The sequence below is a fragment of the Malurus melanocephalus genome, unplaced genomic scaffold (genome assembly GCF_030028575.1).
Source record: "Malurus melanocephalus ecotype Western Australia unplaced genomic scaffold, MMel_1.1 scaffold_170, whole genome shotgun sequence".
NCBI lineage: Eukaryota > Metazoa > Chordata > Aves > Passeriformes > Maluridae > Malurus > Malurus melanocephalus.
Genome location: NW_026623402.1, coordinates 654,787 through 681,277, shown reverse-complemented (window position 1 = coordinate 681,277; position 26,491 = coordinate 654,787). Strand labels below are relative to the sequence as shown.

General features: G+C 54.0%; 2 protein-coding genes across 3 annotated transcripts; one reads left to right on the top strand and one right to left on the bottom strand.

The window, feature by feature from the left end:
• The first annotated feature begins 67 nt into the window (after positions 1 to 67).
• FAM234A (family with sequence similarity 234 member A) lies at positions 68 to 20,109 on the top strand. The gene is made up of 12 exons (XM_057372376.1): positions 68 to 121; positions 6,113 to 6,415; positions 7,501 to 7,617; positions 7,793 to 7,981; positions 11,569 to 11,699; positions 14,504 to 14,633; positions 15,092 to 15,230; positions 15,514 to 15,654; positions 16,018 to 16,096; positions 16,507 to 16,659; positions 17,414 to 17,516; positions 17,659 to 20,109. The coding sequence occupies exons 2-12, from the start codon at positions 6,157 to 6,159 to the stop codon at positions 17,868 to 17,870; spliced, it is 1,653 nt and encodes a 550-aa protein (XP_057228359.1). The 5' UTR covers positions 68 to 121; positions 6,113 to 6,156; the 3' UTR covers positions 17,871 to 20,109.
• A 1,299-nt stretch (positions 20,110 to 21,408) lies between these two features.
• RGS11 (regulator of G protein signaling 11) lies at positions 21,409 to 26,466 on the bottom strand. 2 transcript variants are annotated; one of them, XM_057372373.1, is made up of 17 exons: positions 26,386 to 26,466; positions 25,484 to 25,580; positions 25,109 to 25,159; positions 24,918 to 25,024; positions 24,775 to 24,826; positions 24,634 to 24,692; positions 24,387 to 24,463; positions 24,192 to 24,273; positions 24,014 to 24,082; positions 23,358 to 23,387; positions 23,214 to 23,275; positions 22,889 to 23,002; positions 22,667 to 22,782; positions 22,241 to 22,328; positions 22,009 to 22,147; positions 21,862 to 21,944; positions 21,409 to 21,792 (listed from the first exon to the last, which is right to left on the bottom strand). In XM_057372373.1, exons 1-17 carry the CDS (start codon positions 26,443 to 26,445, stop codon positions 21,666 to 21,668), a joined length of 1,413 nt encoding a protein of 470 aa, XP_057228356.1. In that variant the 5' UTR covers positions 26,446 to 26,466; the 3' UTR covers positions 21,409 to 21,665. The 2 variants fall into 2 exon arrangements, with proteins under 2 accessions (XP_057228356.1, XP_057228358.1); XM_057372375.1 differs by having other exon boundaries at positions 23,358 to 23,381.
• Between the last annotated feature and the right edge of the window lie 25 nt (positions 26,467 to 26,491).

Genomic DNA, 26,491 nt, shown 5'->3' with positions numbered 1-26,491 from the left:
CGGGACCGGGCGGGCCGGGCGCTGCTACACCGGGCGGAAGTGCTCCCTGCGGCGTGACGTCACCTCCGGCGGAGCGGGCGGGGGATGGAGGCGGAAGTGACGGCGGCGGCGGCGGCGCGGGGTGAGTGCGGAGCGGGGCGGGCGGGGGCCGGGCCGGGGCCGCGGGGGAGCTCGGCCAGGGCGGGGGTGTCCTGGGCCGCCCCCGCCACATCACGGCCTCCTGCCGCTCCCGTGGGTGCGCCCCCAGAGCGCTGCCTTGTCCTCGGGCCGTGCCTTCGCGCTGTGAGGGGGCGTTCGGAGAAGGGAGCCGGCTCCCGCAGTGTCCGTGCTGCCCGCGCGCTGCCGGCGGCTCCGGTAGCTTGGAGCTGGCAGTGGCATCGCTGGGGCCGGTGCAGCGCCGGGGTCGGGGCTGGTGACGGGCCCGGGACGCGCTGTCCCCGCGCTGGCCGGGCCGGTGAGAGCCCGCGGCTGTCAGCGCTTCCAACCCAGCCTTGGAGCCTTCCCCGCGGACCCGGAGGGGTTTGCTGTCCACCTTGGACAGCTCAGCAAGTGCTCCCAAACCATAGAAGCCTGGGRAAGAATTGAATCCCTTTTTCCAAAGTCCAGGTTGCTCCCTTTGGTCCGAGCTCCTTTATCCCCAGGCTGGCAGCTGCGAGGGAGCCTGGGGAGTTGCTTACGCAGCACCTGAGACTCCTGGTCTGTGCTTCAGTCARACAAAGCTCAGCACACCCAGAGCCTCAGCGCTCTTCTCAGAGAGGGTTAAAGTCCTGTTCATGTTTCCCTTGGGAGCCCACGAGCCTGGTTTGCAGGCGTGAATTAGAGGGCTTCCTGCCGAAAGAAAAATACTTCAATGTGTCAACTCCGACCTCGTTTCCAGCCTCTTCTTATTTTGTAAGGCAAAAACATCTTGCATAACTGCTGGGAGTGAGAGGGGCAGCCTGGCTGCAGGGAGGGACTGGAGCCAGCCCTTCCCAACASCAGGGCAGGATTGGGCTGCCTGTGGAGCTGAGAGGCTTTGCTCTGTGTGTGTGTAAGAGGGAGAGAAAAATTCCACTTCTGGGAGGAGAAAAGAGATTTCTCTTGGAGGTGGCTGTGAAGGAGAACAGCATCTGGAAAAGGCCATTGTTTCATAGAATCATGGAATGGTTTTGGTTGGAAGGGACCATAAAGATTATCTTGTTCCACCTGCTGCCATGGGCAGGGACCTACAAGACCAAGTTGCTCCAAGCCCTGTCCACCCTGGCCTTTGAACACTCCTTGAAACAGCAGTTTCATGCTGCCATAAACCTCTCTAGTCTGTGCAGGAGGCAGCATGGAATTTGTGACCCATGGAGTGAGTGCTCCACCTAAAAAATGTACTTTCTTTTGTCTTCTTAATAAACTTACATGAAACGACCACAGCCTTTTCCAGGGGATTTCGTGCATGGAGATCWCTCCAGAGTCCCTCCTGTGCTCAGTCTGTGCTGGTGAGGGATGTCACTGTGCTTCTGAGGGAAGAGGGGAGCCCTGTGGGTGATGTGGGGGTGTCTCTGGATGAGGTGGGGGTGTCTCTGATGTGGGAGCTTCAAGCACCCCACTGACTTCTACCCTTGAAGCTGGCAGGGGATCTGCAGCAGTGGGTGAGTGGCTTGAATGCAGTGGAGCTTGTAAACCCTGGGACTGGAAATGATTGGTGTTTCTGCAGCTCAGTTGTTATTACTGGCCTGACCTATAATCAGTTCCRTGCAGCTTTAATGCTGTTCTTCATCTTAGAAATAATACTGGATTTTGGTTTGCTCTTCCCTAAGCAGTTCGAGTTTCTGTGTTTGAACCCCTGACTGTAGTGATAACTGCCCTGGAAAAGAGGGGTTGTCTCCTGCAAATGACAGATGTATCACATTCCAGGGTGATTGTGCTCTKGAGAAGTTTCTAATTCCCTTGCTGTGGGAATTCTCACATGTTGATTCTCCACTGGAGGGTTAAATGTCATTTCAGAAGAACCTGAGGACGGCTCTAGCAGGAGAGTCCCAGAATAATTTGGTTTGGAAGGACTTTAAAGTTCATCTGGTTCCACCCCCTGCAATGGGCAGGGACACCTTCCACTATCCCAGGTTGCTCCAAGCCTCATCCAACCTGGCCTTGGACACTACTGTTTCAAGGAGTGTTCAAAGGCCAGGGTGGACAGGGCAGCCACAGATTCTCCGGACAAACCTGTGCCAGGGACTCACCAGTCTTTTTGGTGGTGTTTGGATTACAAACAAGGCTGCAGGGACATGGCAGGAGCAGAGGTGCCCTGGTGTCAGACAGGGATGGTCTCCTTGGGTCAGTGTCCCCAGCCAGCCCTTGGCTGTGACCTTATGTCAGGAAAGAGTTGTCTGAGCTTCAGATGACCCAGCAAAACAATAGGCTTGTGTAGGGTGCAGCCTGAGTGTCTTGGGAGAGAAAAGCTCATTTGGGGGAAATCTTRCATGTTGTTTCTTCTTGTCTGAACCTTGATGTAAATGGGACTGCAGAAAAGGGAACAAATGACCCAAGACTGAATGTCATAGCAGGTGACTGCCTGGTGAGTTATCTGCAGTGTCACACTGTACATAGGATCAAAACACAACATTCTGCCCATGGAAGGCAGCTGTAGTGGGATGTTGGATCTTTTTCAGAGCAAAACGTGGCTATTTTATCATTATTGATTGCAGCTTGGGGTTTCAATGATTTCTGGCTGACAGGAAGGAAACCTGTGAGGTGCTTAAACCAACCAACCAGAACCAAACCAGCCAAATGTTGTGTTTGTGTTCCTAAAATGTCCAGACAGAGCCTGATTTCATCATTCTGTGAAAGATAAAACAATGTTGAACATCAAATCTAAGTTATGGTATATTGCTGGAAATTTCCTGGGAAAAACTGGTGACATTCCAGATSCTGTGGTTTGGTGTTTTATGGGTGGAAAATGAGTTAAACCTTTCCAACACACAGATCCTTAAATAGTTTCTGTCACCAGTCTTCATCCACCTGACTGTCAGTGGTTCTCTGTGCAAGAGCCTTGCTTGTCAGGCAGTTCTGCCTGTCTGCTGCTGGTGGTTTGTCCCTTGGGTTTAGCTGCACAAGTGTCACTGGTTTGAGGCAGATCAGATCTGCGCTGTGGCTTCAGGGGAGCAGGAGAGGCAGTCCCCCAGGAAGGTGAGTAAAGCTGTGTTTGCCCTGTCCTGTTGTTACTGTGGTACAGGAAAGGGTGTTTGTTCCCATTCAGCTTGGGTTTGGGGCTCAGCTCATCCCACGGCTGGGGGAAGCAGYCTTTGAAACTTGGGGAGCTCTGGAAGCCTATCTGAGATGCAGATCCTGGCTGTGCTGCCACACTCCCTGGGCTGTGTGTGTTCGGTTTGGGTCTGTCACATGTGATTCCTAATTATGCAAAGTTTTTCTCCCATGTTTTCTCCCATCCCCAGATCTACAGCATGTAGCRTGTATTACACTACAGCAGCACAGGATCCTGTCACTGCCTGTTCCCTTGAAAGGTGCCTGGATGCATTAAACCTCACAGCTGAGTTATTTTGTGTCCTCTTCCAGCAGGAGACAAGATGTCGGCTGTTAGAGGACAGTAAAACCATCTGAGATGCACACTATCATTTTCTGCTTGTCTTCAATTAAACTGATTACCAGCTCTCTTTGTTGTTCCGAGCTCAGGCCATTCCACATGCTGCCAGCGTGTACTTTGGCAGCAGCGGGCGCTGGGATTTCCTGCATTGTTTGAGCCTTTGCCATTGACCTTCGTGGTCCTTGTTCTGGCACCGCCTCTGCTCTGGCAGGGGTGCAAAGGGCATTATTCAAACCCTGAAAGAAAAGAGACAGAATTGCTTTAAAGGCATTGAGGGCTCTTTGTACTCGGTGGCTCCGTAGGGTCATCATTGCAGAAAAGAGGGGAATTACTGGGGTTGTCAGGATAATTACTGCTTTTTTATTGTTCTCATCCCAGTCTAGATGACAGTGGTGAGATTTATAGTGAGTCATAAAAATATGCCATTCATGCTGTGTTAACTGGTGCCCCTTTTGGACAGAGAGGGGAGAAGCCTGGGTTAGATTCCTCTTGGGAAGTTTCATTGGTGCTGGAAGCATTYGGCTGTGCCCTGGATCTTTCCCAGCTCTGTACTGGGGGGCTGTGGAAGGCTCTGCTGGAGAGGCTGGTGGGACTGTGCTGGAGCCCTGTTGCAGCCTGTGCTGTGGTGCTGGTTTGATAAGATCCCTCTCTCTGTGCTGCTGGAGATGGGCATGCCAGGGACACTTGAGCCACCTGCCGCAGTGCAGGGGAGGTCACRTAACCCAYTCCTGCCACCATCCCCATCACTGCRGCCATGGCTGCTCCACACCAGTAAGTCATTTGCTCAGCCTGGAGACTCGTACCTTGAACCTGCTGAAGGGCTGRTGCAGTAACAGAGCAGAGCTCAGCTCAGGGCAGAGGCCGAAAACACCACTTGATCAGTTGCTCTCCTTTCCATTTGGAGCCTTYCTACCCCTGTCAGGTGCCTAGAGTTGGTCTGGGAACAACTGACCTCATGAAGGTGTCCTTAGTGTGGCTGGTAGACTGATGAGAAGGACAGATGAAGTCTTTGGAGCAAGATCAGGATGCAACTTCTGCATTATTGATTCATTTGCTTGCTATCATGCAGGTTGAATTAAATTATCTGGAGTGAGATCCTGTACTTGATGTCATAGAACAAATACCAGAGTGCTCAAGTTGAAGTGCTGGACTGCTTGTAAGTCCAGCAGGCTCTGGAGTTAGTGGAAGGGTTGACAGTACCAGGCTGACCTGCTGATCCTGTGCCTCAGCCCCTGCCTTGCCATGGGTTGGTTCCCCTGTGGTTTGTACCAGAGGAGGAGAGGAGAGGCCTCTGCAGTGGGACAGGGACAGCCTGGGGAGCCACAGCTGCCTGAAGGAGCTGAGCCTCCCCAGGGTGACTCATCTTGTTTTTCACAGAACCTGTAAATGAACCTGGGGGGAAACGTGAGACGCAGAGAGCCCTGWTGCAGGTGGAGTTGAAATCCCAGGCTCTCTGCTCTATGTTGGTGCTGACTTTAAGCTCTTTTCTGCTGGGGAAGTAAATGGCTCCAGTGGACAACCCAGACACGTGACTGCTGGGGCAYGGTCATGGAAAATTGGCTTGGTTGTCGTGGTTATTTGCTCTGATATAACTTTTCATAACACTTTTTCCAAGCCTACTGGAATGTGTTATTCTTTGTTTCTTCCCTTCTGGTATTTTTTTTAAAGAGGCACTATCAGAGAATCTGTATAAAATGTCGATTTTTATTGTTATTGTGGGTAATGAGTTACAGGCTTCTCTGACTAGGGCTCTTTTTTCCCCTGTTTTTGCAGCAAATTAGCACAGAACTCCTCTGTTTATTGTAGCCATAGCTCAAGGTTATGATTTATAGAAGGAGAAACTAAAATAGCAGTTGTTAGCTCTTCCAGTCTGATGAAATCAAATTTGCCTGATTTTAGTCTCAACTCCTGCCTTGTTTTTTCTCCAGGGAGAGAAGTCATCACTCTCTTGCCTTCGGCAGGGCTGGGTTGCTGAACTTACCCAGTGGTTTCTCATGCTAGAGGGTGTTGAATAGCTCTAGTTYGTTCCTGTACAGAATATGCTGGTGTTTGTTTCTCTCTCTCCTGGGGAAGCTCAAGTGCACATTACAGTAGGGAACAGCCTTATGTTGGGATATAAAGGTCACAAGTGTTTCCTTTCACCTCTCTAGCTGGGAGTCAGGCTGACATGCACAGGAGGTGGCAAGAAGTCTTTGCAGCAAAAGGAGTTTTTGTATGTTTTTCTTGAGGGGGACCTGCAGAYCAGTCAGTCCTTTCTGCGTGGGGTCTGTAGCCTTCTTTGTCCAGCTCTAGCAGAGCTCATTTCCTCCCCTGGAGAAGAATTGGGATTGGAAGAACACCAATCCCACGGACTCTTCCCATTGCTCCRTGTGGGAGACCTCCGGCACCACAGTGTGTTGTATCCAGCTCTGTGACAATACTCTGATTTGCTCACCTCCCATTTAATGTGTCCAGTGTGAACATCAGGTAGTAACACTATATTTTAATTGGTGTTTTTTAAATATATTTCAACATTTATTTTAACTTTTCTTTCCATTGTTGCAGGTGAAGGGGTAGAAGGGTGTCTGAGTACYGATGAATGAGCTGTGATGGATAACAAAGACTCAGAAGCTGAGATCCACCCTCTGAAGACTGAGGAGGTCAAAGTTCAGGAGAACCATGAACACTGTGTGGAGAGAAGGATTATCAARTCCTCGGGGCTGTCCCGGCTGTCACGGTGGCGCACTGCTGCCTTCTTCATCTCCCTGTTCCTCTGCCTGATCATTGTGTTTGCTTTCTCCTTCATCATTCCCTGCCCGGAGAGGCCGGTTTCGGAAAGAACATGGTTCCAGTATTACAATGATGCAGGTGAGCTTGCTGCAGCAGAATGAATACTAACCAACAATACTAACTCCCCTTTCTGTGCCACAAATTTGGGTTGTGGGCCTCTACCTAAGCACGAYATGGAGCCAGACCTGCAGGGATGCAGCCCTTGGGAGCCAGAGCTGTGCATACCTGACCTGGATAAGCAATGGCCCGTCATAATTGCAGTGGCCTTCCAGCAGGTGTTTACAGGATCTAGTGGAGAAATTAGATGGTGCTCTGAAGTGCTAACAAGGTAGCAGGCTGGCCTCATTCAGGAAAAAAAAATGAGGAAGGGTATCTGGGAATAAATCTCTGTTGAAGTTTGCTCTGTAGAATGTTCCCTTGAAGTTCGAGCTGAGGTTGGAGGCAATTAGGCATTTTTTCCTCTCTCACTTTGACTTTCTCCCTTTTCCCCACRGCCAACAGGAAGGGAAGAATAATAATTCCATCTTGTTTTTTTAATAAATTGCTTTGTAGTTACTATAGCTATTTTTATTCTGGTTGCTTTAGTTGGCTCTTTAGCCTGGGTCCTGCTCCCCAGTGGCTCGGCAATCGCTTCTGGGAGAGCTTTTCTTTAATCTTGTGTGCAGTGGATTGTGCTGGATGTGCTGTAAATGCAGAGATAGTGCTCACAGCAGGGACTGAGCTGCATGTGGAGCTGCAGACATCTCAGGTTCTGCAGACATCCCAGGTTCTGCTACTGTGAGCTCAAGAAAGCTGCTTTTAGCTGATAGAAAGATGAAGTATCTGGGCTTTGTGGGGCTTGGGTGGGGTTTTTTTAATACTTTGAGAATAGCAGCCCCACACCAAGACCAGAGTTGTTCTTAGTTCAACATAGATCAAATTCTGGCTCCTTGGTTCTTAAAACAGACAAATCCTCTGGGGGATAGCAAATTTGAAAAATCCTTTGGCACTAACTTCCTGTTCTTAGTGCTTGTGTAYGTGGCTTTTTTTAATACAAAAGCCAATTTGTCCTGATGCTACACTGTCCAAGTGAGTAGGTCTCTAGGAATTTATGTTTTGCTCCAAATTTGTCTGCCGTGGGCTAAGAAAATCCTCACCAGAGCCTGGCCTGTGTTCTCTTGCAGTGGCCTACCAATTCCTTGCTATAGAAGATGTGAATGAAGACAAAGTGCAAGATGTGGTCTTTGCTTTCAAGGCCAGCAACGGCAGCAGCAGCTTCAACAGGTCCTGCCTGGATGAAGGTACCTGCTTCAGAAAAGCCTTGTAGTGAGGGCTGGCCTTTCTCTTCACTTCCAGTTAGTGACTGGGAGAGAAAACTGGGTGGKGAGAGGAGCTGGCTGAGTCCCAGCTCCTGGGTGGTGCGGGGCAGCAAAGGTGGGTGCAGGGGGAGCTCCCTGTGACATCTCTTCTCCCCAGGRCTGCCGTCTCCCTGTGCCTTCATTGCTGCCGTGTCTGGCACGAATGGCAGTGCYCTGTGGGAGAGTCCCACTGGTGAGGACGTGCAGTGGCTGCAGTGTGGCATCCAACAGCTGGGCACAGCAGAGGCCCCGGGCTGCCTGGTGGTGGGGAAGCCACTGTCCCTTACAGCGATTGACCTGCGGACAGGTGAGTGTCAGCAGAGCCCTGCTGCCTTACAGGGCACCGGCCGCTTGCTTTCTTCACCTGGTGGCCTCCAGGGGGGGCATCAGCGTGACATGACTGTCACTGGTACGTGAACAATGGTGTTTAAAYTGGGTGTTTATTATCTCGGAAGCCTTGCCAGAGCTGCTCGCTGGGCGTTGAGGAGCGCGTGCTCTCAGCCTCGCTGTTCCTAAGGCTGGGCTCTGGTGGGGGTTTGTGCCAGCCACTGTTTCATAAGATCAGTGTTCCAACAGCTTTTGAAGCAGGAGGAACAGTCTCTGGCTGTGAATGTTACTTTATACTCTCCGGGGTTAGGCACAGCCCTGCACCTGCGACGTTTCCCAGTTATTTGTGTGCGCGTGCCAGGAGCGCMTGCTGTGGTGAGAGGAGTGGGAGTTCTAGGCATTTATGATTTTAAAGTCGTCAAGGAGAGCACTTATCCTGAGTGCTTGCCAGTCTGTTTCAGTAGTCCAGGATTCTGCCTGGTTTCTCTGAAAAGGTTTCTTCCTTTCTAAACTTAGAGGTGGAGAAATTCATCATCATCTTGCCTAACGTGGGTGGGGGTAAGGAGTGCCTGTACTACTTTAGGAACAGTGATCATCTGCTGCACCTTGAACCTTCCTTGCTGGTGAAGCCTAAAATACATTTTCATTTTGGGGGTCACTGTTTCAAAGGTCTACACAACACATGTTCTCCCTAGGATCCCATCCTTTGTATCCGGTATTGAACCTCTCACACCCTGTTCTCCAGAAACTTGAAAAAAAAAGAAATAGCAAGAGATGCAGCTCCAAAGAATCTGAGGAAAATCTGGTGTAGCTTTTAATTTCCAATGTAGATGGAAGTGTAGCTACATACAGAGCTTGAAAGTTTCTGTACCGACAGAGATATCTTAGCACCATTTCCCTCATATATAGGCTTTAGCACAGGTTATTTTTAGACTATTAATGAAGTTGTTGCCTTCAGGTCAAAGTGTAGAAAGTTGGCTGTGGAGCCAAAGGCGTGTAACTAAAGACAGCCATAAAGACAAGTGTGGAGAGAAGGAGCCAGGCTAAGCTGCAGGTCATACAGCTAATCATACAGCAAAGAAAACATTCCATAGATAACTTTAAAGCAAGAGAGGAAAAAATCCTTCTGATAGAAAAGTGAATAACCCAGGAGTTTGTGTATTTGATGCCTTTTTGCTGTTAAGTAGGTTAAGAATGGTTTCTGAGCGWAGTTGACTGGGGGTTAGGAGGGCAGAGAGAATAAAATGTATTTAAATAGGCTAAATGTATTCAAAGAGGCAAAGTCTAACTTACATCACAGTGTGCTAAAAACAGTAGCCAGCACAATCTTTAGCTGTTAATGATTCATCATCGTGGAGGATTTGGTGAGATTCCAGGGCTCTCAGGCTGTCTAGCCCCTGCCTGTACGAAGATTGAAGGAGAGATAGGCAGATTAACATCTGAAAGTGTCTGATGTGGTTTTGATCTTTAAATGCCGATAAAGTTACTGGGTTTTTTTATCAGCTGAAGTTATGTTAAGTCCTSCTTTCTTCATTGCCACAAGAAGTGACCCGAGCAGGCAAGAGGGGAAGTGTAGGAGTGCATGCTYCTGCTTGTGTGGGACATCCAGCATTCCTGCATGTTTATCTTGCCAGCAAACTGGGACACATAAGAGCTTAAGATTAACTGTTCCAGGTCAAAGCAAAAGCCTTTGTAGCTGTGTATTATTCCATCTCTGACAGAGCCAGAAGCAAAGTCTCAGGGAAGAGGACAGGAGTAAGGGTTTTGTTKCACCTCTCTTCACCTGATCCTCCAGCAGCCTGACCTGTGAGCCCTGTGGGTGGTTCTGGACTTCTGAGGGATATGGGAGGAAGGGCACCATGATGATCAGACGTATGAAACTGTTTCTGTGTGAGAAATCACAAAATAAATAAGCAGAATTCCAACCTGGAGAACGTCTGAAAGGGAGAAAAGTCTGTTCCCTTTGCGGCTGCTTCAAGTGAGAGCTGAGCTCAGTCATCTAAGTTCTGATTTTATTATTCCTTCCAGACCAGAAAAATCCAACCCTTTTGCCCAGGTTAGATTTGCAGTCTAGGCACTTGCCTAATTTCCATCTTGGCTCCTCTTGCTCTGTTTGTGCCGTGACCCTGTGCTCTGAGGAAGCTCTGGGGCACTGCAGATGTCAGACAGGACAGTCCCATCTCCTGTTGATGGAGCAGGAGGGGGCTGGTTTCAGTGCCTGTGCTCTCTGGGGGCTGGGCTAGAGCATGAAAAGCTTCTCAAGTGCCTGGTGTTGAATTCAGCTCAGTRTCACCTGTTTCTCTTAACTCAGACTGCTCTTTTAAGAAAGTAAGATGCTTTCTCCCACACTATATCTGCTGTCTAACCATCACAGATTAGAGCCTTCTGCACTGACAATTGAATTTCATCAGCCTGGTCTTGCTCTTGTACCTGTGGACTGTCCTGAAGCTAGAATGTGGTAATTTAAAGCTCTTCTTCCTCTGCCTGCTTATTTTCTTCGAGGGCAAAATTCTTTGCCTTCCCATGATTTCCTAAGGAAACCAGGAAATCTGCTCTCTTCACTTTACATCTGTTGTCATAGTAACAAATCCAAGTGTTTTTTTCAGTCTTGCAGTAAAAGCTTTGGAGGAATCCTACTGGAAATACAGCCTGCTTTGAATTATTGCAGACAGCATCAAGTAGTAATTCCTTGGCTTTCAGTCCAGCTGCCTTCCTGACAAAGAACAGATGATTACTTTGCATTCCTGAAATGATAATTGCTGTGTTCGTTCTGGGTAAAGGGGAGGGTAAACATTTCCCCTTTGAGCACCTGATCAGACACTGAAGTGTTCATTAAGAAGAAAAACCAGCAGCAGTGTCCTCCCTGCCGGATTCCACTGCAAATTCCACTGTGTGGCTGGAAAGTGGCCCACAGCCTTGGGCAGGATCTGGTCTGGAGTTGTTGAAGAGAAACCCACCCCAATCACCCCCTGTTTTAAAAAAAAAAAAAAAAAAAAAAAAAAAAAAAAAAAAAAAAAAAAAAAAAAAAAGCTTTATTACCACAGTTTACAAACCAGTTTGGGCTGTGTGTGTTCTTCAGAGAAGGGAGAGGTGGGATGTGGCCTGAGTTGTGGCTGGTCATGTCAGTGGGGAACATCTGCAGGAACATCTGCAGCAGGCAGCGTGCAGCAAAGGAGGTTCTGCTGGAAGTAGCAACAACTCTGGTCAGAATTCAGCTGCTTTATGGTCTCRAAATGTCTGTGCAGATTTTAGTGCACAACAGCAGGGATTTAGATACAGCAAAGGATTCCCCATGCCACGAACATGCTGGGAAGCTTGTTAACCAAAGGCACAAGGAAAGCAAGCTGTTCTTTCAGGTGCATTCCTGCAGGCAGCTGGGATTGCTTTCCAATGTAAGATGAAATTGTGGATACTGGGATTCATTRGGAATGCAGAAAGGCAAGGATGTACCCCATGATGAGCATAAATGTGACTGGTTTGTGGTGCTGATGGGCTGGAACAGGASCATTAATAAGCTTTCAACCTAAAGTGCCTTTTAGTGACTGTTTCCCACTAAATGTTTTCCAGGGGAAGTTGTGTGGAGGCAATCCAGAGACTTTGGAGCTAATTATACGGCACTGACTCCTTTGTCAGTGATTCCAGATGTGGATAAYGACAGAGTTCAAGACCTGATAATCTTTATTACTAAAGGAGACCAGGTATGTCACCCTGACGCTGTGATAACTCCAGTGGCTGAGCCACAGGGGTTGTCAGGAATGCTGTTTGTTTCCACATTGTAATCTAAGAGGAAGTGTCCAGAGGTCTCTGGTTTCTGTGGGTTCTTTCCTACCCTACAGAGATGTATTCCCATATCAGCACAAGTATTTTATGGTTTAAAAAAAGAAAATAAATCAAAGAGCTGGCCACCAATTCCTCCCCCTTTTCAGTGTGTTCTCCTCACTGCATGTTCCTGGGCTGTCTGGGGAGCGAGCCTGAGCAAGATGAGCTTGCAGTTTTCTGCTTCTGTGCTTCGAGAAGTGGAAGTGAACAAACCCTGACAGCTYTGGCTCTTAGATCAAAGCACAGCTGACAGTCAGTGCTTTTGTACMAGCACTGCCCTTTTCTGATCCCTTCCCTCTCTCTGCCTGTGGTCTGCTTTGCACTGCTCTTCCCAGTGTCACTGTGCTGGTTAATTCTGATCTGAGTTCATTTAGTGAAACAGCTGCTGGTTGTATTATCTTCCTCCAAATACTGCTTTTCCCAATTCTGAGAGGGGGAAAGTCATGTAGTTAGAACGRTGTTTCTGCTAAATCATTTGCATCCATGATGGAGTGGCACAGCATCATCTGCATGCCCAGTCTGTCCTGTTCTAAGCACACAAATTACAGCTCCCAGTGGGTCTGATGGGTGTAGTGTGAGCCCTGTGTCTTCATACCAGAGTCATGGAATCATGAAGGTTGGGAAAGATCTCTGAGATCAGAGTCCAACCTGTGACTGATCCTCACTTATCACCAGCCCAGAGCACTGAGTGCCACCTCCAGGYTTTCCTTGAACACCTCCCACAATGGTGGCTCCACCACCTCCCTGAGCATCCCCTTCCAATGTTTAATAATCTTTTCAGTTAAGAAAATCCTGCTGTTGTCCAACCTGAACTTGCCCTGGTKCAGCTTGAAACCATTTCCTGTCATCCTGCCCCTTRTTCCCTGGGAACAGAGCCCGACTCCCACCTGGCTCCACCCTCCTGTCASGGGAGCCTCCTTTTTTCCAGGCTGAGCCCCAYCAGCTCCCTCAGCYCCTGCTCACAGGACATGTGCTCCTTCCCCAGCTTCCTTCCCTTCCCTGGACCTACTCCAACAGCCCTCACAGTGCCCAGTACAAGGGCAGAAGCACTTCCTCAGCCCTGCTGGCCACACTATGGCTGGTACAAGCCAGGTGCCAATGGCCTTCTTGGCCAATGTCCTCCATAAGAAAATGGGATTTTGCTGTCCAAGGTATTGCTGCCAGAGTCATCAGAAATTTTATCCTCTCCACCTCCTACAGTTCTCTTCTGTTTTCTTTCCTCTTTGCTTTTGCTATCCCAGTTATCTCAAGACTTTTGTTTTTTTAATCTTAGGCAGCCAAGAAATGTTTGAATGTAGCCTGTGTTCTGCAAGCCTGCCTTTTGATCTGTTTTCCATTTAAGCTCTCTTGCTATCTTGGTATGAAATCCCTTCCTCCCTCTGGACTTGGCAAGCACTCTGCCAACTTAAGGAAAAGTATGTTCTCTTTTGACGAATCATGCAAATGTAGGAGCTGGAATGGAGCTCTGCAGCTTAGGAAGGGCAGTGTGGTCAGTGGGGAGATTCAGCACTCAAGTGGAGGAGCTTTGTTGCTATCAAGGGCTGAAATTGCAAGGGCAGAGCTGTGAGCAGTCTGGGGAAGGGTCTGTGTGCAGGGGGTTAGACAGCAGCTTTCTCAAAGAGTCCTACTCACCCCTACCTGCTTCAAGCTTCAGCACAATCACATCCCCGAAAATGCACTGGATTTTGGGATCCATCTCCAGTGGCAGCCCAAAGGGGATGGCAGTGTGGTGAGGAAGATGGTGTGTTCTTTCACTCCCTGTATAAATACCTATATCATGCTATTTACATATAAATACCTCTGGCTGTCACTGTCCCACAGCAGCCACTGGACCAGTGCTTGCCAGTAAAGGTGCAGCTCATCTCCCAGAGCTGGTGTGTGTCTCCTCCCAGTGCAGGAGACTGGGAACAGCTGTGGATGTGTTGCTCTCCCTCTCCAGTTGTGTTCTCATTCTCCTCAGCAAGCTTTATCCCTGATTCACCTGCCAGACTCTATAGATTGACTTTGGGAGCAGCAGATTTCCTTCTCTTTCCCAGTCCCTCCCTCTGAAGGAAGTGGGAAAGGTTCCTGCCTGACTCAGCGTCTCTGATGGTCTGATGTTTCACTTGYCCCTAAAGTGCATTGCTCTCCCCAGACTCTGACTGTTGCCCAGACATTTGAATCTGATCCTGACTTTAACCTTTATTCTCCTGGGTGAAATGTTTTTAGTGGATTCTGTTACCCTGCACAAAGAATAGCAGAAACTTGTCAGCTCGTTTATCTCCTTGGACTCACATCAGCCTAAGGAGKAGTAGATTAGGGCACTTAAAACATTTAGCAGAGCTGCCATGTGAAGCCAAGTTTCCCATGTCCATATGCTGCATTGTTCCTGCCTTTAGGTCATCTTCATCTTAGGCATGAATAGATCTTTGCTGTCCTTACAGAGCTGGGGGCTGCTATTCCACAGTCCCAGTCTTCAGGGAAGGTRGGTGACAGAGGTAACAAAATCTCMRGGCAGGTGGCTGTGATGGAAGTGGTTTTCAAATTTGCAGAAGAATTCACRGCAGAGGGGTTACCAAATTCATGCCCACTTCTCCAAAACCATGGAGAGACTTTCCATCCAAGCCTGCTGCTCCCATTCAGCTGCTGTTCAGTACCAGCTTTAACCTTATTGGTTTTTGTCTTTTGTCCCTTCCCTGCATAGATTGAGACCCTAATCCTTTCAGGAAAAACTGGCAAACAGATTGGCTCCASTGTCAGCCTGACCGTGGATGGGAGCGCTCGCTACGTCAGGCTGGACCTGCGCTCCTCCTCCTACTTCCTTTTCTACACAGGTACAGCTCTGCATGGGGATTCAGTCTGAAAGAGTGGGAGATCTCTGTAACTGTGAGATCAGGATCAGTAAACATCATCTGAGAGAGTGTTTTGCATTCTTACAAGCTGTGTAGAGCTTTCAGCAAGTYAAAGAGCTGTTCAGGGCCAAGAGAAGGGGGTGCTTCTGCTTAAACTGCGGTTTGTTATGAGCTGTAGTGATTTTATTTAACAAATGTCAAGCATGTAAGGATTAGGCAGTCATTTATAGCAAATGATTACTGTGGAACACTTGGATTATGAACAGATAAAATGTTAAAGCATTCAATAGCAGGCTTGAGTCTCAAAATGCCACTACAACTCTCTGATGCAAGCCCTAAAAATACAGTTGATCTGACAGATCTGGAAAATCATAGAGTTCAGAGCAAGGGCAGGATAACTTATCTCTCTCATTCTTGCTTTTTTTTTTATTTTTGCACAGACAACTCTCTCTATGCATATTCCCTGAAAGAGCTGTGCAGTGCAGCTGTTGGTATGGAATTAAASCTACCCAACCTCAAGCAGGATCCTCACTGGGAGAAGAACATTAACAGTGCCACACACCGCTTATCCCTTCCCAGGTGCGAGGTTGTGTCTTGGAGACTGGTGGGGTGGAGGGTGTTACTGTCAGGGTGGCCTCTTGGGGCTTTGTTCTCTCCTGGCTACATGGCTTTTGCATCAGGAGCACATCCAAAGCTCAAGAAGAGGGTTGGTGTTAATGGCTTCATCAGAGGTTCACAGGAAAGCAGGGAAAGCACGTTGAGGTTTCCTATTTGCATTTACTATTAAGGGAAAAAACTCRCAACCTTGCAGTAAAACCATCCATGGTCTAAAGAGCTTAATAATTTCTCTGTCCTTGTTCAGCTTTGGAGATTTTCGCTACCTGGTGAAAGTTCCTGTGAAGTCACGGGACAATRTCTTGGTGGTGCACTCAGAGATGGCTACGCTGATCAACACAAAAGATCTCCGCGCTTTGTGGACCCTCAACGTGTCCCGTGCTCTGAGGTAGTGTTCTCAGTGTGCACTGGATGTGGCATTTCAAGGTTCCCAGCAACAGCAGTGTCCTGGCAGATGCAATCTTTTTTTGCCTGGATCATATCTGGATCTTGCTTATTGTGTTGTGTGCTTTCTGYKAGCAAATGTCAGGTGCTGCTTCGGRGTGGGGGAGCTCAAAGCTTTGATTCCTCATTCTGTGCCTGCTGTGATGTGGCTGGGCTCAGAACTGGGGTGGTGTCAGGCCAGCCCAACGCTATGGCAGTCAGGTCTCTTACCAGGGCARTTGTGGGAGGATAGAGGCAGTTGGGAAAGCAAAGTATGCCCAACCATCAGGGTGGGTTCTGATGTGTCCCTGCTCTTTCTTTCCCTCAGTGAGCCGCTGCTCGGTTACTACAAACCTGATGTTCTTGCTGTTGTCCTGGAGAGTGAAGTTGGACCCAACAGGAAGAAGGTTAGAAATCTCTTCTTTTAACATCCCATTTCTCTGCATGTCACAGCTGAAGCAGGCGTCGAGTCAAAGGCAGTTGGTGGGATGTGTTCTGTCTGGCTGATTTTAGGAAGCTTTCAGCTGAGAGGATCTCTTTCAACAGGTTATTGAAGCCAGCTCAGGCACTTCAGTTCTCTTCTCAGCAAGAGGCTTCAATGACAGARCTTTGAAGTCGCTGCAAAACTTGTGACTTTAACATGGCCCACCCCAGGTTTCACAGCTCTGTGATGCTCTGCTTCAAGTCTTTCCTCTTCTTTCCATGTGTCAGATACTTGTTTCCATAGACAGTGTGGGGAGAGACAGCTGACCTGACTCCTTTCTCATGGCTTGTTAGATACCTTTGTCATCAGTTCCTTTCTTTTCTTCCCTGTTAGGTTATGGTTGTTGAGAGTGGATCTGGAACAGTGCMGTGGGACCTGAAGCTGAACTCGGGATCAGGGAATCTTGGCCCAGCAACACTTTCCACTGCGGATCACCGCTCTGCCTTCCTCATCTGGGGAGACTACCAGGAGCCAGGCAACGAGACAGTGAGTGGTGCTGCTGAGGGCTGCTCTTCTCCAGYCTTTGGGCCAGAATTGAGTGGAGTTACCCCTTCTCAGTGTTGGTGTTCCCATCTCTGTGCCACTGACACTGCAGCCTCCTGCACTGGGTGTGGAGTCAGTGTCCATAGCTGTGGCCCTGCTGGTGCTGGTGGCACCAGCAACTTCATCCTCAGCCTGGTTATGCAGAGAAAAGGAATTTGGTGGCTCTGTGAGCAGTCACTGCCCTGCCTTGGTGTGGCACTGTAGGTGGCCTGGAGTTGCTGCTGTTTCAGTGGGAGCCTCCCATGCCAGCACTGCAGGCAGTGGCCACGTGAAATCCTCCCTCTGCCYCAGGCAGCCCCAGGCAGCCTCAGTGCACAGCTCAGCTGCTTGCAGAGCCCTCGGGGCAGTGACAGGCAGTGTTGGTGACAGGTTGTGTCTCAGAGGCTGCTGGAGCACCATCTGAGCTTCCTGTGCTTTCCTTGCTCTATCTCCCAGCCCTGAGGCTAAAAGCTGTCTCTTGCCTGCAGCACACAGGCCAGCTATTAGCAGGAAATTGGGGTGGGGAGGAGAGCTGTGAGGAAAATCCGAGCCCTTGTCCTAATGGCATCAGTCAGGATGAGCTGGGCTGACCTGGGCAAGTGTCTGGCTGGGTGTGTCCAGTGCAGTATAACAGTTGAGCCTGGTGCTGGCGTTGTCACCGGGGTAATGTATGAGTCTGTGTCCTGATGGTGTCCTGATGGTGTCCTGATGGTTGCAGAGATCCAGAGCTCCCCTCCAAAAGCTGTACCTTTTCCATCCTTCCTACACCAATGTCCTGTTGGAGCTCCGCAACAGCACGGACCACATCGTTGCGTTCACTGGTAAGTCCTCTCCTCCCAGCCCTCTGGTGAGAAGCTGCAGGAGGACCCTGGTCTCTCATGGCCCCTGTGGGTGGTGGTGGCTCTGGTGGCCGGTCCAGCACGGGAGGCTTAGGCTGTGATTTCCATGTGCTCTGTGTTGCAGCGGCGCTGTTCGAGCGGAGCCGCCACGCCTGCTACGTGCTGCTGCGGGGCCCCCAGCCCGGTGAGGCGCCTGGCCCTGTGTCCCTGATGAAGAGGAAGCTGAAGGAGGATGTCTYGGAGAGCAAGGTGATCTGGCTGAGCCCCATGGCCGGGGACAACGAGCAGCACATCCGGGACCGCCTCCACAGGATGCGATTCCACAGCCGAGCGTGAGCTGGTCGAGGGACGGGGAGAGGCTGCCTCTGCTCTGCAGCCGTGCTCTCAGCGAGYCCAGAGCCCAGATTCCAGTGGCAAGCTGCCTTTCTCCATCTGCAAACCAAAGCGTGGCTGGCAGGGAAGCACCTCAGTATCTAGGGACACCCAGGCTGTGGGGGCAGCTGCCAGAGCATCCGTCCTCAGAGCTGATGGGACTTCAGTGCTTGGCCACCTCTGAAGTGTCATCAGCTCAGGGAAGAGGGCTTTCCCCTCCATCCCTCTGTGTCCACAGAACTGTGCTGACTCAGGAATGTGTCTGGAGGAGAACACATGCTTGCTGGGGTGCCAGAGCKGATGATTTCTGGGATGTTTGAGAAGTGGAGTTTGCTGTATGGTGTTAGATTTCCTTTCTGAGTCAGCTCTCCTGGCTGAGGAGAGGTGCTTGGCTGCAGGTTAATTTGCAATCACTCTCTCCTGGATTAGGGCCCTGCTTCAGGAGTGGTGGGGTGTGTGTAGTGACCCCAGCCATGGCTGTGGTGTGGCTGCTGTCACCTGGGCCAACAAAGCACAGGTTGAAGTGTCATTCTACATAGCAAATGGCCTTTTGTCCCAAGAGCAACCCCACGTGCCCTGCTCTGCAGTCACCAGCCTACCTGTGTCTCTCTGCTGCTTCCTTCCCAGCCAGGCTGTGCMGTGTTGGTGACACTGAGAGGGAGCTGGTCTCCCACCTGATGGATGCATCAATGTTCTTCCCTCAGTCTGATTACAGGTGGTGAGAGATCCACCCTGAGCCCAGGCTGGCTGGTCCCTGGCAGTACCACCACCTCTCCTGGTTTAAAGGAGCCAGAGGATCTAGGACACATTTTTTTCAGAGTAGAATTGCACGTTAACCTTTTCTGGGAGCTGGGATTGCTGCTCTGGGAAGCCAGTGCCAGCTCCCTGCTCATTCAGCCTTGCAGCTGCTGAGGAGCCTTCTCCAAGTCCTGTCCCTGCTGCCAGGAGGTGGGCAGGAGCTCTGTGCTGCCTCCCTGCCCTTGGAATTGAAGTGATGCTGGGTGAGACTGCCTRGTATCGTGCAAGGATGGGACAGGTGGCTATGTGAAGATGAGATGTTTCTCCTGGAGATTCATGTAGCACCATGAGGTGTTTGCTCTGCCCTGTCCTGCTGGGAGCCACTGCAGGCCATAGAAACAAGGTGCAGAACCTTGAAAAGGATTTGAACCAGCTGCTCRGTCCTGAAAATAAAAATAACCCTAAAAATAACCTCTCTCAAGCTCTGCAGTGCTGGAGGGGGTTTGGCCAGTGCCTCCCTCCCTTGCTGAGTGTGACATTGGGGGATGTGTAGAAACACTGTAGGATGGGAATGTGCAGGGTCAGGCATCAGCTCTTCCCTTCAGCCCCCGCTGAGCCTGAACATGTCACGGGGCAGCTGCTGCCACCAGCTCACTCCACAGCCCCAGCCCTCCCAGGGCTGCCTGGACACCTCCTGCTTCCAGCTGGCCAGTGGCTGCCTGAAAAGTGCCCCCTCTGGCCCATCCCCCATATCCTGGGCAGTCAAGGGTGCCAGTCCTGGGATGCTCTGTAGAGAGCACTGCACCTTCAAAGCACCCTGGGCTCAAAATGAGGTTCTCCCTCTGCCTGTCTTCCCAGCTGTTTTCTGAGTATGGGAGTGCAGGGAGGCTCCCCTCTGTGTCCCCCCAGTTTGGGTTTCCTCTTTGCTCAGCACCTTAGGCCTGGCAGCCCCACAGGTCCCTGTGCCAGCATTGCAGCCATAAGAGGCTCTGAGGGCTGGATTGGGGCCGCTCTCCATGCGTGTGGCTCTGAGCACCAGGCAGGGAAGTCCCAGGCTCGCACTGTAGTCCAGCCTGAGTGCTGGATGTTGATTGTATCGCGCTGAGATCTCCCTGCCATGGAGCAAGGTGCCTGGGCTGTATTCTCACCACACACTCCTTCCTCAGACCCCTACCCTGACCTGACCTTCCCATAGGCACACTYTGTTCCTTCAGRAGAGCTGGATTTTCACCTTTGGGGAGCTTTTCTGGATTTAAGTTGTCCAGTAATGTGTCTGGATACTTTGGAAAYGCAGATTTCCCCGTGGCAGCTCAATTAAACGCATCAGTGCCAAACCAGCACCTTCTTAACAAAACCAGTCCATTTTCCAGCTTTTTTTCCTGTGTAATTTTTTTTTTTTTTTGCAGTATTTAATGAATGACTTTGTGCCTTGATTCAATAACTCAGCTGGGTGGCGATGGCTGTATCACTGTGTTTTGTGTTAGTGTGGTTTTTAACACTGAGACTGTTTGGTTTGGTTCTTTAACTTATTGCAAATTGTGCCCTACAGAACTTGCTCTAACYGGGATGGTTTCAATAAACCCTCTTTTGCATTGTTTGTAAATGGTGCCCTGCTTTGGTGTTGGTCACACGACATTCTGGGATTTTTTGGCAGCCTTTTGAGTGACCTCCCCGAGGCAGAACCCCCCTCCTTGGGAGGGATCCAGGTGTCCTGGTGATGCTTTGACAGCCGCTGCCCTGTCCCGCTGTGGGCAGGTGATGGACCGGGAAAAGGGAGAAGGGGACGTGTGGAGAGAGGCTGGAGTTAGATAACCAGGCTGGGCCAGCSTGTCCCTGCCCCCTGCCTGGGGCTCTGTGACCTGGTTTTACACCCCAGATTCCTGCTGCAGTCCATCAGCACGAAAATCTCATGCCGGGGTTTGGATTTGGATCAAGGCGGAGGGAGACGCGTGGCAGGCGCTGTTTCCTGGAGCGCGGGACCATCTGTCACTGCCCGCTGGCTGCCAGCACCGAGGTCCCAAGCCCCATCCTGTGACCCAGGCTCCAGCAGCTTCCCCTGCCCCAGGCCCCTCYGTGTGCCCCCGCACGGAGCTGAGAATGCCCCTTGCTCTGTGCCGGCTCTGCGGTGGGAAGGATGCCTCTATCCCGGATCCCAACAGAGTGTCAGCCGGGACAGGGGATGGCGCCGCTCGCTCCGTTTGGGGCTGGAGCCATCCCCTGCTCTGCCGCGTGAGTGCCCGTGGAACAGGCTGGGCTCCAAGGCACCGGCCCCCCTCTCCTTTATGTAACCACCAGCGATAATCCCCCGCAGCTGGGGCTCGGCTCCCGGCGAGGGAATAATCCTGCCGTGCGATCCTCGGCCTCTGCTCAGATTAGCAGAGCATGGACAGGGAGAGTGGCTCAGCCGCTGGTGCCCCTGCCAGCCCAYAGGGCTGTGGCACTCCAGCCCCATTCCAGAGGCCTTTGTCCCTCTCAGGGTGTAGGTGGGCACACCAGTAACACCCGAGTGCTTTGAGCTCGGCCATGCCAGGCTGGTGCTGCCCCTCGGTGCAAACAGAGCCGTGGGTGATGGCAGTGCCATGGCCACACGTGTCGGGGGGCCGGGTCCCTCCCGGGGGTCTGCACCTTTGCTGCCTGCTGATGGCACGGGAGGGCGTTGCCTCCAGCCTGGAGAAGTGGCCAGCACTTTGTGCACCTCCCACCCTGCCATTGTCTGCCTGGTCCCCCCTCCCCAAAAACCACTGGAGCCACAGTGTTTCCCTGCGGGGGCTTTATTGTGTCGTGCCCGGGGTGGGGGCGGGAGGAGGGAGTGACCCCGCACCAGGCCGGCTGGGTGCGGCTTCCCCGAGGAAGAGGAGGGTGTGGGGATGTGAGCGGGGGCTGCAGCGGGGTTAGCCTGGCTCCGGGGGGCTCTGGCTTGCATATGGCTTCTCTCCTTCAGTGCTACTGCCGGCAGGGTCCTGCGGCGGGGCTGGGTGTGCTGGCTCGGGGGGTTCCCGTGCTGGCGGGGGGCTGCGGCTCTCAGCTCTCCTCCTCGGGGACGGGGGCAGTGGAAGGGCTCCTGCTCTTMTCCTCGGCATCGCCCGCGGGCAGGAGCAGCGCGGGGCTGGGGCTGGAATGCCGCTGTTTCCGCATGAAGGGGAAGACCCTGCGGGCAGAACSGGCTCAGAACGGGCGGGGCCCACCCAGCGCCCCAGGGGACGGCCCCTGCCCTCACCGCTTCTTGGTCTCCGGGGGGATGACGGCCTCGGCCAGAAGGTTCTTGTAGAGGTCTGACTTGAGGAACCGCGGGTAGGAGTCCTGGGMGAGCAGAGGCGTCAGGATCCTGCCCAGCCCTGCGCTGCCCAGCCCCTCCCTCACCCACCTTCTTCATCAGCATGTAGATGTGCATCTGGGCATCGTCCATCACGTAGCGATGGGGCGTCTTGATGCCCTCCAGCGTCCGCTCCATCGTCTTGCTGTCGATGTTCACCCAGCGYGTGGCCCCGGGAGCCAGGAACTGCCTGGGGAGCCGCAGGCAGCAGTGAGCCTGGCCCCAGGGCAGTGGCCTGAACCCCCAAACTTTGCCCCCCAAACCCTCAACCCCTGTCACTCACTGGTAGATGGAGTCCACGATCTCGGCGATGCGGGACTGCTCCCCGTAGCGCAGCTCCTCACACGCCTCCCAGAAGCTCAGGTTCTCAGCTGGGGWGGGGGACACGGTACAGGCAGCCCCCATGCCCATGGGCAACCCCCAAAGGCCATCGTGGCTGGGCATGTGGCCCTGCAGTCCTCCCGTGGGACAGAGCCAGCTGGGGKRGCAKGGAGCAGTGGGACCAGGGGAGTTGGGGCAGATTAGTCGGGAGGTACTGGGTTGTGGCTGTGGGTTGGGCAATGCCGGGACACAGAAATAGATTGGTTTGGTGACATTGGGATTGGGCACTACTGGGATGTGGTGGGTTCGGACATGCTGGGGCTGAGTGGTGGGTCTGGGGTGCCAGGACGTAGCAGGAATTTGGGAGTGCAGGGCCGGGGCCACTCACCACTGAACTCCTTCTTGAGGAATTCGAGGAGCTGTGCCCGACCCAGGGGGTCATTGATGAGCTCACTGAAGTTGAAGCCCCAGCGCTCCACACGCAGCTTTGTGGGGGTTGTCACCCTGCAGATGGTAGTGGCATCATGGCTGGCAGCCCATGGCAGCCTGCGTGACCCTGCACCCTGTCCTGCAGTTGGGGTACTCGGGGGGCCTGGGGCTGGGCGCTTACGTGGGGGCATTCATGGCCCAGTACGTGGTGTCATCTGTGATCCAAGGGTTGCTGGGCAGGCAGCCAGACATGATGGGGTCGTGGGGCACGTACTGCTCGTTGAACTTGATGTACCTGCCAGGAGCGGTGGCTGGAGGTGACCAGGGCCACCGACCCCAGCCRTCATGGGGACATGACAGGGACATGGTGGGGATGTGCCCAGACTCTACAGAGCCTCAGCTCCACTGCCTGCTGAGGGCTGCAGTGCTGTGGTGCCAGCCACCAGCTCCTGGCATGGGGGTGTCCCTGTCACCCCAAAAGGGACCCAGCAGCTGCTGCCACTCACCCCTCGAGGCAGATGGACGACTTCACCCTGGTCCTGGCCATGGCCTTCCTGCAGTACTCGATCTGGGGCCAGGTGCAGGGGACATRTTGGGGTGCCTGGCAGCTTGTGCCCCACAAGAGCTGCCCCCACCCCTCACCCACTCACCTCTCGCTTGTAGTAATCCATGTTCTTGGTCTGCAAGAGACACAGGGCAGGGTGAGGGCGTGGTGGGACATTGTGCTGCCACCACCACCCTGGACAATCCAGGCACACAATCCCCAGCCTGGGACTCTGTAGCCCAACCCCGTGGCCTCCAGCTTCATTCCCCCAGCCCTCCCGGCTCATGGAATAAACCCTGGCTTCCCCCCCTCCACACCCCAGTGTGACACCAGCCCAGGTTAGTGACACTTACGTGGGCAGAGGACACGGCACACGGTGCAGAGAAGAGAAAGTGGGTGRTTAGTGAGGACAGCCTGTGGGTGCTGGGGCAGCATTAGTGGGATCACAACACAGGGAAGGGCCTGGTGGCTGCTGTTGGCACCCCAGGGTGCCAGGGGTCCCCGCAGCAGCACTGCCCTGCAGGGATCAGAAGTGCTGGCACAGAGGGGTGGTGGGTGCAAGGACAAACACACGGACCCACCGTAGGTGGGGGACACACGGGTGTTAGCAGAGCTGGGGCTCACCCCTCACCCCCACATGCGGGCACAGCCTGGGGTGAGATGGATGGGCACCCCTCGGGGCAGCTCTACACCCCGGCACAGGCACTGGCTGTGCCCTGTGCCCGCTGGCAGCCCCCGGGGTGCCCGGACACCCCCACTCACCAGCTGGACACGGGTGGTGTGGCAATTCCTGCGCTCAGGACCCTGCTCCAGCACGTTGGGGGCTCCCGGCTACAAAGAAAGCATCATTCTGTGGGCTGGGGGGACCCCCTGCGCCCCCAGCCCCTCTGCCCAGGCCAGGGCTGCACCCTCCAGCCCGGYCCCCCGGCCCCACGCTCACCGGGGGCCGGTTGACGAGCCAGTACGCCTGCTCCTGGCAGTCGATGACGATGCGGTCGCCCTTCCGCCGCTGCTTGGCCGCCCTGCCCGTGCAGAGGCAGCGGGAGGTGCTGGCACCCTGCGTGCCCCGCAGCCGGGGGTGCTCCATCCCGGCCGCTCCCCGGGGCGCAGCGGTGCCGGCCGTGCCCGCACTCACCGGAGCTGCTCCCGCGCCTGCATCACCACGAAGTCCCACGTGTGGTTGATTCGCTTGTGCAGGAGGTTGTAGTTGTCCTGGSGGGTGACAGATAGGTACGGTGTGGCACTTGTCACCTCACCTGGCTCCGGGTCCTGTTGCCACTTGAGCACGGGGAGAGCCGGTGCCCTCTCCATGGGTGAGCAGCCGCTCCTGGGTGAGCCCAGGCTCCCCCGGCTGATCACAGCTGTGACGGGGGCACCCTCACCTTCTCATGCTCGATCAGATCWCCCTGCTTGCGGATGTTCTTCTTGGCCAGGTAAATGGCTGCAAGAGAAGCGGCGGCATCTCAGCGGGGCTGGGAAGGGCTCGCAGCTCGTGTTGGTGTCAGCGGCACGGTGGCACCTACCGTAGTCCAGCTCCGTGGCCGGCCACTTGGTGCTGGTCCAGAAATAKGGGGTCTGTGGGGGAGGAAGAGGCTGGGGCTGTCGCCATGGGGTGCCCATGGGGAGCCCCGGCGCTGGGGCCGTGCCGTGCCCGGTGCGGCCGTACCTGGAAGCGATAGGGCGATTCGTCCGCCCGCAGCACCAGGCTGCGCGGGTCTTTGAGGGGATAGATGTAGCCGTGCTTCACGATGAGGTTGCCGAGGTGCAGCGACTCTGCGGAGTGGGATTGGGGGCTGATGGAGGCTCGGCAGCCCCAGGTGTCCCCGCGGTGCCGGCTGCCTGCTCCAGGGCACTCACCCTCCTCGGAGATGCCGTACTTCTGGATGAGCCACTCCACGATGTCGTTCCCTGGGGACAGACAGAGGCTGCGTTAGTGGGGTGCGGTGGGGTTCCCCAGACAGGACACGGGGAGTTCCCGGCTGGGGCAGCTGGCACAGTGTGGCAGTGCCAGGGGTCACGCAGGGTGACGGGGGCCCTGCCAAGGACGTGCGAGTGCCCGCCCCGCGCAGCCGATGCATAATTGATCCCAGCTGCAGCGCCGAGCACCAGGGGTGCGGCGAGGCGAGCGGCGCGGGGGACCGGCGGTGGGCGCTGCCGCAGGGCTGGGGACACCCGGGGAGCTCCCACACACCTTCCCCTGCCTTCGTGGGGCACCCCATGGCGGGGACCCACCTGTCATGGCGTGGGGGATGACGGTGATGAGCAAGCGCTGGTTCCTCATCTTGATGCCCATGTCGGGGTCCTGCATGCTGACGATCATCCGCTCCATCTGCCGGACAAAGAACCGCTGTGCTCAGCCCGCGACGGCGGCACCGGGCCTGGGCACAGCCTGGCTCCGGCCAACGTGACCCCGTGCACCCGGTGACCCGGACACAGCCTGGCTCCCCAGAGCCCGACAGAGGCACCCAGAGCACAGCCTGGGGACAGCCTGGGGCCCCGCAGTGACCCAGGCCACCCTGTCCCGGCCTAAGGGCAGCCTGGCACACCAAAACCTGACCGAGGCACCCAGCAGCCGGGCGAACGTGTGATGCTGGAAGTGCAGACATTCGACCTCCAGGAATCCCAGGCCCGGGGAACCCCCAGTTTTGGGGACTGAGCTCTGCCGAGGCTGTGGCAGCACCCCAGCCCTGAGTGGGGGAGCAGAGCACGCAGCTCCGGGGCGATGCCCGTGGGTATTCCCGCATGGGCCGTTCCCGGTGCCCGTGGCGGCGCCGAGGCCGGTCCCGCTGTCCCGCGTACACCGGGTGGTGCTGTCCCCGGTCCCCGTCCCCGGCGATCCCATGCCCGCGCCGCCGGYGGCCCCCGATGCCCGCGTTAACCCAGGGCAGTGTCAGTGTCTGGTCCCCACGATCCCAGCGCCCAGTCCCCGGTCCGCACGGTGCCGGTGGCCGGTCCTCACAGTCCCGGAGCCCGGTGCCCGGTCCACACGGTGCCGATGCCCGATCCCCACAGTCCCAACAGCCGCTCCCCGCGGTGCCGGCGCCCGGTTCCCGCTATGCCGGCCCCAGACAGTGCCCGGCCCCGGCGCGGTGTCCGCTGCCCGCGGGGCGGGTGCCGGTGCCGGAGCCGCTCACCTTGCGCAGACAGGGCATCTGGAGGCCGGGGTGCCGGCCGCGGGGGCCGCCGATGGTCATCGCGGGTGCGCGCCCCGCGCCGCGCCGTTCCGCCCGAACCCGCCCC